We start from the raw sequence: 15,678 nt of genomic DNA on the forward strand, positions 1-15,678 counted from the left end.
AAGACACTTAACAACAATTGCTCCAACCCAGTGGTCACTAATGGATTGTCAAAATTATCAGCCATACAAAAAAAGAAAAAAAATCCCCAAAAAATAATCACCCACAAAGTAACATACAAGGTAACTCGTAAGCTGGCACGAGGTGTTAAACCCGTGTGATAACGACTGTCGTTTTCCGGCCACGCGAGGATAAAGTAAGTTACATTCATTCATTCATTCACCCCTGGATACTTCCCCTATGGCCTACGTGTTCTTTTCATATATGTAACGAATTCATATTAATAAAAAGTGACGGTGTTTCTCATAAACGTCTAGTCGTGAACTATAAATAAACATCCGTTTAGTCATAGCCTATACATGTATTTGTAGGCTATAGTTTAATCCAAAGAGATTAAAACCATCTCTTTGGTTTAATCTAACCCCTAACCTAATTCACCACGTCCCCATTAACGTGATTTTTGAACGGTTTCGGTTAAGGGAATTCCCATCGGTTGTGGAAATAAAAACAATTTTAAGATACTAGGTAAGCTGAGTAAGCACATGAAAATCTCACCGGAAACAACATTAGAAGAATAGTTGTAACAGTGAAATGCCTTTACCAACGTTGGGACTTTTTAATTCAGTTTCTTTGCCGGTAAGTTGTCGTTTTATTGAATGTTTCGTATTTCCGTATGATTTGTTGCTAAATTCTCTCCTGTTTCAATTAGTTTTATCTTTGCTATCGTGTTTGAAAAGATAAATTAAATTTAGGTTTATGTTTTTTTCCAGAGCTTGGCTGTTGAGCCAATGCAAGTAGATGGTGAGCCAGAAGAAAGTAACGAACAACCACGAGAAGCAAACTTCACTGTGGAGGCGCCGACATTGGTGCGTTTATGTTTTGTCTACCAAGTTTTATAAAAAATTGGTTAATTTAAAAACTAATACCATGTAGGCTGTATGGTTGTATTATTAGGCAGCTCATGACCTTCTAACTAATGGGGGATACGAATACACCAAACCATAAATAAAGTAATAAACCTTTTTATTTGAATAATGATCATTATTATTCACAACTCTAAGAAAATTCAACAATGTTTGGATTCTTTAGCAGCAATAACTGTTTTTCTGTTAAATGTCATCATTTCTTCGCATAATATAAAGTGAAACACTTTCGCATAGCTTTAAACATACATGGTGCTTCTCCACAAAACCCCTAGCATGTTGCTTATTCTGTACTATCAAGGATTCTTCACTAGCGCCGTTATATTGTACTGACATTTATAAACTACAGGATTTGGATGCTTATGCTTCTTCCTACTCTGGTATCATGAGGATTGAGCGGCTTGTGTTTGTTGCAACACATGCTCCTACACTCAGGGTAGAAGCGTTAAGGTGAAAATAAAATTGTTTTTATTAAAATTTTGCACCATTGTAAATAATAATTAGAAAATAAAGATCAAAAAATTGATCTTTATTTTCAACCAAAAAATTGTTTAAAGCTTGTTATCATTGTTGGCATGACAATGTACTTCATAACAATTACTCCAACACAGTTATAAATGGGTTGGGAGCATGTTTCTTTCTTAGAAAAGAAAATCATTTCAGTATTGGAGTAATGGGCTTCATTTTCAGTATTGGAGTAAATCTGGCCTAAATCCTAAGTCTTTGACAAGTACCTCATCCATGTAGAATTAGCAATGGGAACCAAATTGGCAGTCATGTGGAAAACAACAATCACCCACTAAGTTACACGTCGTAACTCGCAAACAGCACAATTTGTTTAAAGTTAAAGCTACCGCACAGTCTATAACATGACTCCAGTATTAAAGGTGGTCTTTCATCGGAGGACAAAAGATTTAAAACTAATAACAGTAACAAAAAACTTTTACAGAATGGCTTGCGCTTATGTAAAAAAGACAATCAATGTAACCTATTACCAAGAAATTCATGAAAAACTGGTGGATGCAATGCGGTAACTTACTTTATCTGCTAATAATTCCTAATACATGTTTTCTTTAGTTACTTAGTTAGCCTATAGTATGTAAATAAAACTGAGTCGTTAACTAATTAATTTGCATGATTGTGATGAAAAAACAGAAATGTAAAAACCATTTATCTCTTTAAATATATTTTGGTAAAAATTAAAGAGGACTTTGGTTGTTTAACCCAGAGCTTCCCAAACTTTTTTCTTGCGACTCCTTTTAATCTATTAAATTGTTCACAGTTAATAGTTTAACAAATACAGTACCTTGTATAAAACATTTATACACTTAACGACCCCTAAAGTTCGTTAGGTGTAAGGGGTCCTGACCACTAGTTTGAGAAGCCCTGGTTTAACCCCATACCTTTGCAGTAATGATGAAAGCAACTTCGCGAACCAGATCCCAACTCTGGATCAATTCTGGGTTGAACAAACTTCCAAACATGCGAGTACATTGCTAGAAAAACTTGACATTGATTTAAAGAACTGTAAAAGCAATTCAATTAAAGAAAGCATAAGGTATGTGTTACATAGAAGTTATTTTTCAAACTTTTACCCCACACATAATTCATTCATTCGTTCATAAGATTTTGTAGGCAAACTAATCTTGAATTTATTTTTGAGAGGTTTCACATATAAGTTACACAAATTTATTTATATTTCAGGAGAGGGTTTGATGACCTTGGCAGTCACTACCTGAATATGGGAGATTTAAGCAACGCCCTAAAATGCTACAGCAGAGCTAGAGATTATTGTACTTGCCCAAAACATATTGTTAATATGTGTCTCAATGTTATTAAGGTAAATTTTACTCACTGAGCTATAGGTACAGAAAATTTATGTTTGTATTATTAAATTATAGCTTAAAATTTTTTAAGCAAGATGGTATTGAAATAACAGTTTTAATGAAACATTTTGTCAAAATATTTTTAACAAAAAATTGTGTTGCACACTTTGTTTCCTATAAAAATGTGCCTGTGTGTTAAAAACTTGTGTAGAAAAATTATGTGTCTCTTAAAAAAAATTGTGTTTTTTGGATGATGGGACAAAATTGGGTAGAAAACTTTGTGTTTATATAAAAATGTGTTTATTTTCATCACATAGGTTTGTGTTTATCTTGGAAATTGGTCGCATGTGTTGACCTTTGTCAACAAAGCTGAAGCAATCGGAGATTTTAATGAAAAGGAAAGAGATCAACAAAGTCAAGCAATATTTACTAAGTTGAAGTAAGTGATATCATAAACATTTTAATGTTATCCCAAAAAGCTAGAAAGTGTAATGATACACATTTTTTTGCAAAAGTTCACAACAAATTTAACAACAAATTTTCTAAGAGTCCACATTAAAACTAGTAGGCACGGCAGGCACCCAAAACTTGTAAGTGGAAGAGATGTATGAAACATAACAGCCTTATAATAATGACTATCATTGCTTTGCCATACTTTGATAAATGAATTTTATTTTATTCGATAAACACAACAAAATAAAATGACACTTTTGAGCCGTGAACAAAAATTTATTTTAGCATATAACTCGTTTAAAAACATTTTTTCCTCTTTTCTGCGGGGATGTGTCGTCTTTAAGTAATAGACGAAAGCATTTGGAAAAAGAGGGAAATTATTTGTTCATTCTGTAGTTTTTAACATATGGTTCATGAAGTTTATGAACCATTGTCACTATAGAATGCCACAATAAGGACTTTGAATATAAACTAGAGTGATCACTACATATAAAAAAAATCCTTGCCTGTCTGGCTACATGGCCTCACCTATGTAGAACAGATCACTAAATCACTGCTTATTCAAGACCCATGTTGTAGATTTTTAATTCATTTTGTTTCTAGATGTGCAGCTGGATTGGCACAATTTGCGACCGGTAAATTTAAAATGGCTGCCAAGAGCTTTCTACAAGCCTCTGTTGACCACTGTGACTTCCCAGAGGTTAGTGTTGGTCATTTTGTAAAGATAATTCCGTACAAAATGGCTACTATATACTATAGGGTACTTTGCCAAATCTGGCATAAATCTCAGGACCTTGACTAGGACTGCCCCCACATATAAAATAAATGTGTTCTATGCTTTATCTACTAAAGAGCCCTTGCTGCACAAGTTGTAGTGTTGGATATCCAGGGTAATTGCTTAATTCTAGTCTGTATCCTAGGACCCATGGCATGTCATGCTATATCACTTCACCCTTATAACATAGAATTCTTAAGGTACGAATTAATTTTCTTTATCTTTTAGCTTCTGTCTCCAAATAATGTTGCTGTGTATGGTAGTCTGTGTGCGCTTGCTACCTTTAGTCGGGAGGAATTGCAAGCTTCTGTGATATCCAGCAGGTAATAAAACAACTAATAAATCGACTGGCGCTTTGGTAAAGTGGCTATCACACCTGTCGCTGACCTAAAGTTTCAGGGTTTGAGTCCTGATGCCGCTACCATTGTGGGCTGGGTGTTCTTTGCCTTTTTGGGCAACTAAATTAACACCAATTGCTCCAATCCAGTGGTCTTTTATCTGTTCTATAAATTAACAGCTCATGCAATGCAAGAAAAATTACCTAGATATTCACCCATGTGGTAATTAGTAAGCAGGCACAAGGTGTATGAAACAAACACCCGCATTACAATGACTGTCATTTCCCCACCACCAAGGATAAATAAGTTACATTCAACCAACAAAATGTATTTTCCTTGTTTCACAATATTTGTTTGTAGTTGGGTGTGAGTTTTGCAGCACTAATATGGTGTTGACAGCTTTTACAGTTATAATAAAATTAGAATTTTTTTGTAATTCGAAAATTTTCTAAAAATTCTCCATTTATTTCTTAGTTCATTTAAACTACTGCTGGAATTGGAGCCAACAATTCGAGAAATTGTCTTTGCGTTTTATAAATCACAGTACGGTAGATGCTTGTTGTTGCTACAAAGTGGGAGAGACAACCATCTGCTTGATCTTTATCTATCTTTGCATCTTGACCAGTTAATTGCAAAGATTCGCTGCAGGGCCTTGATACAGGTGTGTGTGTGTTTTACAAAATGGCCGCCTTGTGTGATATGGTTTTCAACACATAAAACATTTCAACTTTGTTTAAAAAGAGAAAACCTCATTCTTTTTTAACAAACTAATTGATGCGAATCTTTCCTCAAATTGCAAGACTTTAAATTTCATTTTTAACAGTACTTCAGCCCTTACAAGTTAGCAGATATGCAGAAAATGGCGACTGCGTTTAACTGTAGTGTGAACGAATTGGAAGATGAACTGATGCCTCTCATACTCGATGGACAGATTCAAGCAAGAATTGATTCTCAGAATAAGGTGCACTAAAAACAAATTGAGGAAAGATGTTATTTTTTGTAAGGGAATTCATATTTATATATGAAAACAGTTTAAGCAATAAACACTTTAGAGCTTGGGCAATGTATTTATATTTATAATATATATATAAACACAGTTTAACCAATGTATTAACATAAAAGTAATTTTAAAATGCGTTAATCATTTGGCTCTTTTGCCTGCATATAAAAATAGTTGTGCCAAAAAACGGTTTATTTTATCTTGTAGCATCAATAGAGTTTCTTAATTTACTACAACATTGAAAATATTTTCCACATTTATTACCATAGATACTTCATGCAAGAGATACCGATGACAGAAGTTTGACATTCGCTCGTACACTTGATTTAGGGAAGGAATATCTTCACAGAACTAAAGCTCTGATCCTACGCAACGCTGTTATTCGAAACAACATATCTGTGCAAGTGAGTTTATGAACCAATACCACACAGAGGGTTGCAACACCTGGAAAAGACATTTTTTCAATTGTGGTCAAAATAATATGTTAAAAAATGATAATAGTTGCCTGTGTATAAGTTTCTGAATAAAACAACAAAGAATTAAGCTTTGTTTACAATTTAAGCTGGTAGTTGTGTATAGGTATTAATTTTATTATTATTTTATGCTTGCCCAATCCATGGGAATGGAAACATACCAAACATTGAATAGGTATTTATTTATTTAATGGTTTGTCTGTTTCTTGTTTGTAAACGTGTTGTGAGGATAAAAAGTATGTATTTATAATTACCCACCACCTTTTGTGTGACTGATTGTTACCATGGAAACTAGTAAACTACATTAAACAAACATTCACTTATTGTGCATGCTAAATGCCAAAGAGTAAAATATATCATTTTTTCATAACTTCCACAGTAATAAAATAAAAAAAGTTCAAATTTAAAACATGTTTTAATGAACAAGAATTGGTACAATTTAATAAATCTATTTCTTTTTTTACACCAGATCGCTCCATCAAAAGACGCTGAAGCTACTAGTAGCGCTGCAAGGTGATAAAATCAATGCTTGTTTCGTAAAGCAGTTTACAATTCGAATATTAATGTATTATTTCCAACACAGAATAGCCCATGTACATTTTGCAGCTACAAGGGGGAAATTAAAATAAAAATATAGTATGTTCATATTCTACATTTTTGTGGTTTATTATCGTATAGCTAATAGGTTGGTATATTTGTAAACTGAATGGTTATAACAGTCAAGTTGCTTTTTAATGCCGATCACACATTTCATTAAAAGGTGCTTTTGCCATAATTTAATTTCAATATTGTTTATCAAAATTTCATAGCTTTCTTCATATTTATTTACTTGAAAAAAAAATAAATTTCGAACACCCGGTTAATCTTGTGGTTATTTAAACCGCTAGGTAGCGAGAAAGAGCAATCCCTGTTTGCTGAAATAACCCGAAGCCTAATAATCGCGAAAGAGCAGCATATGAAATAAAGTTGGGTATATTTTAAGTATCAGCGCTCCGGTTTAACTTTAGGCACTTAAAGGCTAACATTTTTAGCTAAACCAATTCAGCCCAAAAACGACACATTTTCTATTTTCAATAATTTTGATACTTTTGTAGCACGAAAACGATTTTTTGGGGGAATGTGTTAAAGTAATAACCACAAAAAATCATCGAAATTTGCAACCAATTGCATCTGCGCTGTCTCATTTCGGTTCAGGTTATTTGAGCTTGGATATAATCAATCACGGCTGTCCCAAACGTCCTTGATAGTTAATAGTAACCTGTCAGCCTTGCATTTGTCGGCAAGCTTTGTCTCGGGCGCCCCTGTTGTCACAACACCAGGTCTTATTTAACTTTTGGTTCCAGGCGCCACTGAACCACTAGTCCATTAATCCTTGGCGCGCGCGATGCAACGATAATTTGTTTTAAAGTAGCTACAAATTACGTTCCCTATATTTTCGTCGATATTGCCTGAAACGTGTGCTTGCGGACGAAAAAATATTATAACTGCTCTAGTTAATTGTAACAAGGTTGTATTTTACGACGTGTATAAATGCACATATGCCACGAATTACAACAAAACAGGAAATTAGCTCTATAGAGTACTGGGTGGTCGTGGAATAGCGAGCCTGCAAAAGACACTGTGCTAACATGGTCACGCGCAATCTGATACCAAACTCCTGCTACAGGTTAGTTTGGCAATAGCAGGCGCCGAAAAACTAGTGTTAACCGTGTAATTGGACTCTGAATGCCCCAACGATGACCTTAAACCTTCCGTGGAGTTTGTTTGTATAAGTCCCCTCAACTGTTTTCAACCGTTTCCGTTTTTCTTTTTCACAACCGTACACTATGCTGGTAAAGTTTTGATGAGAAAATTGAACTAATTATGTTGCTGGTAGAACTATATGGCCACTGCCCCTCGAAACAAAATATTCAATTACTTAGAAGCCTACTAAAGCAAAAGCTGTATCACTATATAGGGCATTTCATGTTCAAGCAATATTTTATTCCAGTAAACTTAAACTGATTTAACTCATAATAATCTTTAATATATCATACCCATAAACTTCACTAATCTCTTCGAATACAGTAACAAAGATCTGGTTCATTAAAACAACGATTTTAATGAAATTAGCTGCAAAACGACAATCGCTTAAACCACAGTAGGGCTAAATGCTGAAAAGTGACAAATAAAAGCGTGGCTGACAGATCCACAAAACGATACGAAAGGGGGTACAGTTACAAACAAATTCAACGATATGAAACAATAGTACAAGCCACGAGTTGAACTGTAAGCTAAATGCTTCCTCATTAAAATGGCAGACATACTAAAATTTAATACTTTAACCGACATCGTTACAATAAAATATAAATCGTGCCAAAACTGTTTATTTGTGATATTGTCGCAGTAACACATTGTTATCTTTTATTTATAAACGGTTTCTGTCAGGAATGTTGCAATTGTAAAAACTCTTATACAGCAACGTTAATCTTTCCAATAAATGAAATACTAAGCAGTAAAATAATAATTTATATCTCTAGTTTAAAGTTATGTACAGAAATCTCTGTCTTTATTCAGCCGTCTTTATAATGCTAACGAAATATTTCAAGACATAAATGTGTGTGTGTTGGTGAATATAAACAGTCCCGTGACGTCATCGAGCCAGATCGACATTCTTGGCCGGGCATTAAGCCGATTTGACTTACGCTCGACCTAGCTACGAGGTTACGCAAATAGTGAAATAATCTACTGTTGTTTCTACCAGGCATAACATAATATATAGGTAAATTGGTTTCTGTGAAAAAAAATTAACAGATGTCCCATCTGCCTTGTTTCGTCGCCGTATATGCAATAAGAAACGTCGGCATAATAAAAATTACGTCGTTTTACCAAAAGTGCTGTTTATTTATAAATTAAGTGCAATAATATTCAAATTACGGCGAACTAATAAGGATAAATTAAAATTGCTCAGTTCAAATTTATTTTTTAAGGTTTAAAAAACAACCTAACTTAAATTAGATTTGTTTGCCTCTTCATGTACAGTACCAAAGATCGGATTATTTAAATTTAAAACATCGAAGAAAAGGGAATTAGCAGATAAGATAACTTATATGATAACTTATTTTATTCATCATGCAAAAAAGTTAAAATACTAGTTAGTATGGTCATAGCCTACTCAATACATTGGTATACCGTGATTTAACAGTAGGAACACAACGTATTAGCAATATTTTGCAAGTTGGGAAATTTGGTTAGAGTTTGATTGACAGGTCAATGACGATAGCACGTCATTCTTATCCCGGTGTCCCGTTACATTACAAGTTACATTAGGACTTTAACGAATGAGTGACTTTGACGTGGGTGTTTTTTTCGAACTGCACCATTCGCAGTGCATACTGTAGTATTTCAATGTATAGTAGGGTTGGGGAAGGCGGGCACCTTTATAGCATATAATATCCGAATATTCCAATATTGCTTTAAACAATTAGCACCGGTCTGTGGGAGTCGTGAGGATACGGTCTTATAATTATTTAAATCTTTTTTGTTTACTACCAAATGACACGAAAAATAGAATGAAACGGTTGTCCCATTCCCTCACCCTACTATGTTATATGTGTGTAAGAGACCCCTTAGCTTTAAATAGTCTTCGTATTTCTATAAGTGACTCATTGCACGATTTAAAGTTAATTAGATTAATTTCGTTCATGGCGCAAGGGCTATAATACCGAAATGGGCAGTGAGTCAGTTAAAGGTATTGATTTTTTACACAAATGTCACATCCATTAATAGATGATAAATAGCTCAAAATAGTAACTGTATCTTTGTATGCAGTGTGATAATAAATAGAAACAAAAAATATTTTAAAATTAATTTATAAATTGTGTTCTTGCCTATTTTGCCTTTATCAGAACAAACTTTTAAATGCAATACTGTCCATACCGAAATATACGATCACCGATTCACCGTACGTAGTCGTTAATCTGTGTTTACTGTTTCGGTCCCAAATTACTTAAATAACACGGAAAGTGAGATCATATACCACAAACATCTAAATAGGAATGTAGACCAGGATCTGGTATTACTGTTACATATTTCGTAGCAACCGATTCTTTCTGTATTTCTTGACACAAATATCGTCCTACTCTATGAGCACCAGACCACAATCACAGAGTTGATTGGGTATAAACGGAAAAGACATTGAACGTAGCATAACTGCTTTGGGTTTTTTTAATTGACCTAGCATCGACATCAACTATTAATGTATCGACAAGTGTATATAGGTATCATAGTTCGTGTTTTGCTCTGCCGTTTACGTTTAACTTGTGTATAAGAATATCCTCTAACCTCTTCAATCTTTAAAAGCAGCAAATAACGTCCTAATATTTGGGAAAGGTTAGGCAGAGCAAGATTTACAACGAAAGTTAGTCATCTGCGTCCAGTAGCAAAACCAAAAAACGAATAAGTTCTTAAATGCGCCGTAGGTAGGGAGTGAAAATGTTTTTAATAAAATTCTCATTTTTTACCGAAAACTCCTATTTACATCTTGATAGACGTACGTTAGTAAGTTAGAAATGAATAAATCTACTAAAACAAAGAACTAAATATTACAACTGCGTTTTTAATAATAAAATAATAATTCTAAAAAATTCGATTTTTTTTTATAAATTTATATTTTTTAGTAACGGGCGTCGCGATCCCTTTGCTGCATCTATATATCATCAGCAGCAAGGTGAACTGGGTTCGGCATGTGAGCGCTGAAGGTCCGCTTACACGTTTCGTTCGTCCGGACAGCGTTCCTGACAAGCGGTAATTGCAAAGTCGCGTCTCAACTGTCCGCAATCTTATAATAGTCAGCTACTTCTGCCAAGACAACCGATTAAGCACAAAATCGCTGGAAGATTGGACACGTTCTGCGTATTTCCATCAGACTACATGATGGTCTTATACGCGAGCTAAAGCTCTCGAATATATTTCAATCTTTACAAAAGTAAAACTATTTCTTTATAAACGATTTTTGGAGGCTACCATTTGTTTATTAATCCACAAAACTATATACAGACAAGAAAAGTGATGGACAACGTTCGTTCACTTTTTAAACAAGAGCAAAGATTTCCTGATATCCATAATAGTAACACTATTTCGATGATTACCAAACCTGCGTATTGGTAAACCTTGATCATTTATATCCCAAAACTTTGAATAGAAATCCTGTTATTTTGCAGCTAATTCCATTTTCTTCACTGTTTTAAGTAATCTTTGTTACTGTATTTGAAGTAATGAATAAAATTTACGAGATGTTAAATCTATTACAAATTTTTAAATTATATTCACGAAACTTAAACGTAAATCAAACAAACTATGTTCATCCACAGTCACGGAGCATCCATAACTTAAACATAATTTCATAAACCCCTTTATCGAATGTGGCAAACCATTTTAAACCAAGTGATTAGTAACAGTGGATAGCAAGATGAAATCAAGGTTATTTAAATTTATGTAATTTATAAAAAACGAAAATATGAAATCTTACAATGTAGTATATATTTATACATTTAGCAACCTTCTGGAATAACGAAGTTAATTTCCAAGACAAACACGCTTTTATGCACGAGTTTTTTTAAGCATAGTTTTATAAATCGGAATATTCAGTACTGCAGGCTAGAACGCTCCTTCAGAGTCGCCGGAATACGATTATTTGATTCCAAATATTATAATATATTTTTGTTTAATATCTATTGGAACAATAAAAGAGAATGGAACATTTTACCCCAACATGCTGTTTATAAAACTGTCTAAAAATCAGTGCATTGAAAATTCGGCATGTTGTCTGTGCAGAGATACAGTGATACACGAACACCACTTTATTAGCACTCGTAGTATTAACCTTTGCGCTTAACAAAATGGCCGCAACATGTCGCGCAACAGGTGGCTGAGAACACGGATCAAATTTGCTCTAACTACGCTTTTGTTTGTGCTATGCGGAATTTTAGTTTGGTATGACTTCAGCTTTAGACCAAGAACACTACATTTAAAAACACGAAAATACAATTTTATAATTTTGTAAACATTCTTTGTTTACTACCAATGAGACGATAAAAGAGGATGAAAATATGTGCCATCTTACCCCAACCTACCATACTGGTGCATGGTTGATATGTGTTTCTTGTTTGCAGTTTTTATTACTTTAAATTAAATGTCGTGTCCCAATGATCACCAATTTTAGTTTATATACCAAGGCTACCTCCGTTTACAACAAAACCAAAAAGCAATTCAACTGAAAATAATTATAACTGAAAAAATATTATATCTATAGTACTATGGGGTAAGATGGATGCGGGTAGCACATAGAAATCATTATTTTCCAATCGTGTTTTTAACAATAGCCCGATTAGAGTTATGTGGATTGGTAATAAAATTAGGTAAATATTGTTTGTTTACCACCAAATGGGTCGATAAAAGAGAAGGAAAACATGGACCATCTTACCCCAACCTACCGTGTATACATTTATTGGCGTGAAGAGTTTTTTTAAACACGGAAAAATCGTTAAAAATAGGCTTGATTTTGTGTATCTTTTATTGGTTCCATTGTGTGTTTAAGTTACGATCAATCATTTTTCGTTGCTTTGTCGGGAAATGCGGTAAGATGAAACGCTGGTAATTACCTGCACCGTTGGCAACTTATTAACACAAGATTAAATTCGTCAACACTTCATCTGTTTGAGTTGTACACTTAATGCAATTAATACATTACGTAACATGCGACGTTTTTAAAGAGGGTTCCTACTCATGCTAGACGTAGGCTCATTAAACACCTATTTATGAATGAATGTTTCTTATGCTTGTAACTTATTTGTTCTAGCGCGGTAGGGCAGCGACAGTCGTTATACCACGGGCGTTCTGTTTCATAAACCTCATTCCCGCCTACTGTTACCACATATTTAAATATTTCCAACTAATGTTGGGAAATGTGTCATTCATTCGACTGTTATTAAATTATTGAGTAAAAGCCGCCGTATTTCTGTGAGCCGTTGTGTTTCTGTTTTCTTAACTCTTATCTCGTGTGGCAATAATCCCAGCCAACGAACGTCGTTAAAACGCGCAACTAACTGCGAAATGCACAACAAATACGTGCGGTGGTTCGTAAAATATACATTTGGCAGTTGAAGTAGTAATTGGAAGGCAAGATTATTTTACCACAGCTTTACATGGCAGCTGACTAATTGAGGCATCGTACGTTGCGAATATGAAAGCCACACTTAAAACACACGTAACGAGCTATATTGACTCAGGCAGAGATTTAATAATATGCCAACGCCAAGATAAAATCACATGCAATCAATCTAACCCGATTACGCGCAGATTTAATTAGTATTTTCGGACGAAGGCCGTAAGCCACATAACTCATATACGTAGTTCACATGCCGCAGGGCCAGGTCGACGAAAAGCATGCAGTCAATTGGGGTGGTCAAAAATTGACATAAATCTATTCCTTACCGGCCAAATTACCGTGAACTTTTAGGAACGCAATTCGCTACAGGCAGACAATGGGAGAGGGCATTAAGAGCGAAATAAAACTTTTCCAAACCAAGTCGTTAAAAATGGACCACACATGGGCATTACCTCTGAATTTCTTAAGCGATAATTACGTTATCTGCTCTTTGTGCTCATAATAACAACGTTGGGAGTCGGTGTCCCATTTCGTTTGCGAGATAGGTATCATTTATCGAGTTTATTAAACCAAAATAGATTTTGAACTAAAGATTCAATATAGTCAAGTCATTGTAATTACATTCAGTATTACAGTTCATATTCCCAAATCCAGAAGGTTAAAGCTAAAAATATCCCAAACGTCTCTTCATTCAGCCTTACTGTATGCGAGTGCGCCATTTACCCCAACCACCAAGAGCGTTTCCCACGATTTGTGGCCGCCCGGTCATTGATCAAGCCACACAGGCTTTGAATGACGGGATATACTTCAAGTGACAACCCGGCACGAACGTTACAATTCAACCGTACCAATATACCGCACTTTAGGTTAAAGGCGGAAACGGAGGCTATATCGCCATCTAAAAAAAATCGAGGCATCTCCAAGACACTTTAACTAGGACATGCAAGAACATTTTAATTGTTTCGTTTTATGCTCAGCGTTTGGCTATATCTTATATAAATTAAATTGATGTAGTAGGGTGGGGGAAGATGGGACACCTTTTCATACTGTTTTCTCCTCATATTTGGTAGTAAACAAAGAACATTCAAAGAATTATATAACTATATTCTCACAACGACTCCCATAAAGCATTGTTAATTGTTTAAAACACGACCAGGATAATTGGATATTATGTGCTCAAGGTGTCCCATATTTTCCCATCCTACTATAATGTTAGAATATAGTTCAAACAACATAAATTGACGAACGTTTATAATTTCAAGATTGAATTAAATTTGTCCAAGAACCACCGTCCAAAAATATGTGGTAAGACCTAGCAGTGTAGCAACAAAATACACTCTGCTAGTGTTAAAACAGGCATGTTTGATAAGATTGGCAAATTCGGGATTTAATTGACCGCAAGTCCAGGACACGGCAAAGTTAAGTTCTGTTCACAAAGTTTTTAGCTTAAGGCTATAACCTATTCATACAACAATGCAAACATTAGGTTTTCGAACGAAAGGCAATATTGATTATAGAAATACGGCAACAGTATAGCAGACACCTTGTAACAATAAAGATTCACTTAAAACATATAATATTGTATTGTAATAGAAAACAATACGCGAGGTTAAAAGCTACCACTCCTGCCAGAGGGAGGAATGGCCGCGACATAGTTTTCATGTTTTTACTGGGGGTCAGTGATCCGTGACATTGCTTTGCCCACGACGCCAATCTTTCATTTCGTATGCCTTCTACGTTTTACAGTTAACATGCGCAAGGGAATCAATGACCGAACTAACACGCAGCGTACGAATAGGAACAGCTGCATTTGCGGGTGTGACTTGCCCATATATATATAATTGTACAACACACGTAAATAAAAGATAGTATACAGTAAATTTAGAACTTAAAATACATTTGTTTTTAAAAAGCTGTACACAACTTAAATGTGGCACTATGATTGTGCGACACATGATTTAAAATAACGTAAGTTACAATACGTACCACTGGTTGTCAAATCCTGCTTGGTAATCCGTAATGCATAAGAGCTTCATTCCAATCATATACTCCAAAACTTGTAATGTTGTAAGCACGAGGACCAACAGTCAGTATCAGTGGCACGCCTGTCAAATTGGAACCTGTCACGTTGACGAAACCTCATATTATCTTCACTTGTAGCTTGTGGTATCTTCGAACTAATCTCCACCGTGGCTGTGCTAATTTACAGTCTCTTATCGCTACAGCAGAGCACTAAGTCATGTAGTGGGCACTCACGGCACATACCTTTCCACTAGACCTGGCGGAGATCGATCGGGCCTTGCTCCTGCGGCGCCTCCTCCTCTTTTTATTCTCTTTCATTCTCCCGACCTGATTGTAAATTTTAGACCGAGTGCTTGTGTGTGTATGAGCGAGAGAGTGGTCGTTGTGCAATGTTATGATTTTACAACCATGCCGGTTCTGGGTCATAGCGCCAACCAACCGGCCAAAACTAAACTGCCCTGTCGTCTCCTTCCTAAATAAACCGAATTAAAATGAACGAAACCTTTGTACAAAGGGATTTAAACATTTAAGTTATCTTGGTTATGACTTACAGTAAACTTTTCTGTATAACCTGCGCACTGCGGCAAGCTTCTTCTGTGTGCTTAGGTGTAATTACGTGACTCCGCAAAGGTTAACAGAATTTGCACATTTTACTTTTGTCGTACTATTTGCACAGAAACATGGTACCCAACAGATATAACGTTCGACCATACGACTTGTATA

The 15,678-nt window shown here is 35.0% G+C and overlaps 1 protein-coding gene and 1 long non-coding RNA gene across 2 annotated transcripts; one reads left to right on the forward strand and one right to left on the reverse strand.

Moving 5' to 3' along the window:
- Positions 1-475: 475 nt before the first annotated feature.
- LOC100176942 (COP9 signalosome complex subunit 1) lies at positions 476-6,645 on the forward strand. The gene is made up of 13 exons (XM_026833615.1): positions 476-634; positions 769-864; positions 1,271-1,371; positions 1,871-1,951; positions 2,333-2,479; positions 2,626-2,761; positions 3,065-3,186; positions 3,804-3,900; positions 4,204-4,298; positions 4,788-4,974; positions 5,137-5,274; positions 5,583-5,717; positions 6,256-6,645. Exons 1-13 carry the CDS (start codon positions 590-592, stop codon positions 6,301-6,303), a joined length of 1,428 nt encoding a protein of 475 aa, XP_026689416.1. The 5' UTR covers positions 476-589; the 3' UTR covers positions 6,304-6,645.
- Positions 5,157-15,241, reverse strand: LOC113474080. Its single transcript, XR_003395746.1, has 3 exons — positions 14,920-15,241; positions 5,578-5,757; positions 5,157-5,279 (listed from the first exon to the last, which is right to left on the reverse strand). It is a non-coding gene; the product is annotated as an uncharacterized LOC113474080 (long non-coding RNA).
- Positions 15,242-15,678: the final 437 nt, after the last annotated feature.

Source organism: Ciona intestinalis, chromosome 3, assembly GCF_000224145.3.
Source record: "Ciona intestinalis chromosome 3, KH, whole genome shotgun sequence".
Classification (NCBI taxonomy): domain Eukaryota; kingdom Metazoa; phylum Chordata; class Ascidiacea; order Phlebobranchia; family Cionidae; genus Ciona; species Ciona intestinalis.

What these genes read in the sequence shown, in the direction of transcription:
- LOC100176942 (XM_026833615.1), top strand. Translation starts at nt 590, where the DNA reads ATGCCTTTACCAACGTTGGGACTTTTTAATTCAGTTTCTTTGCCG. An exon ending in CTCAGGGTAGAAGCGTTAAG is followed by an intron (nt 1,372 to 1,870) that starts GTGAAAATAAAA and finishes AAACTTTTACAG; the next exon opens with AATGGCTTGCGCTTATGTAA. An exon ending in TCAATTAAAGAAAGCATAAG is followed by an intron (nt 2,480 to 2,625) that starts GTATGTGTTACA and finishes TTTATATTTCAG; the next exon opens with GAGAGGGTTTGATGACCTTG.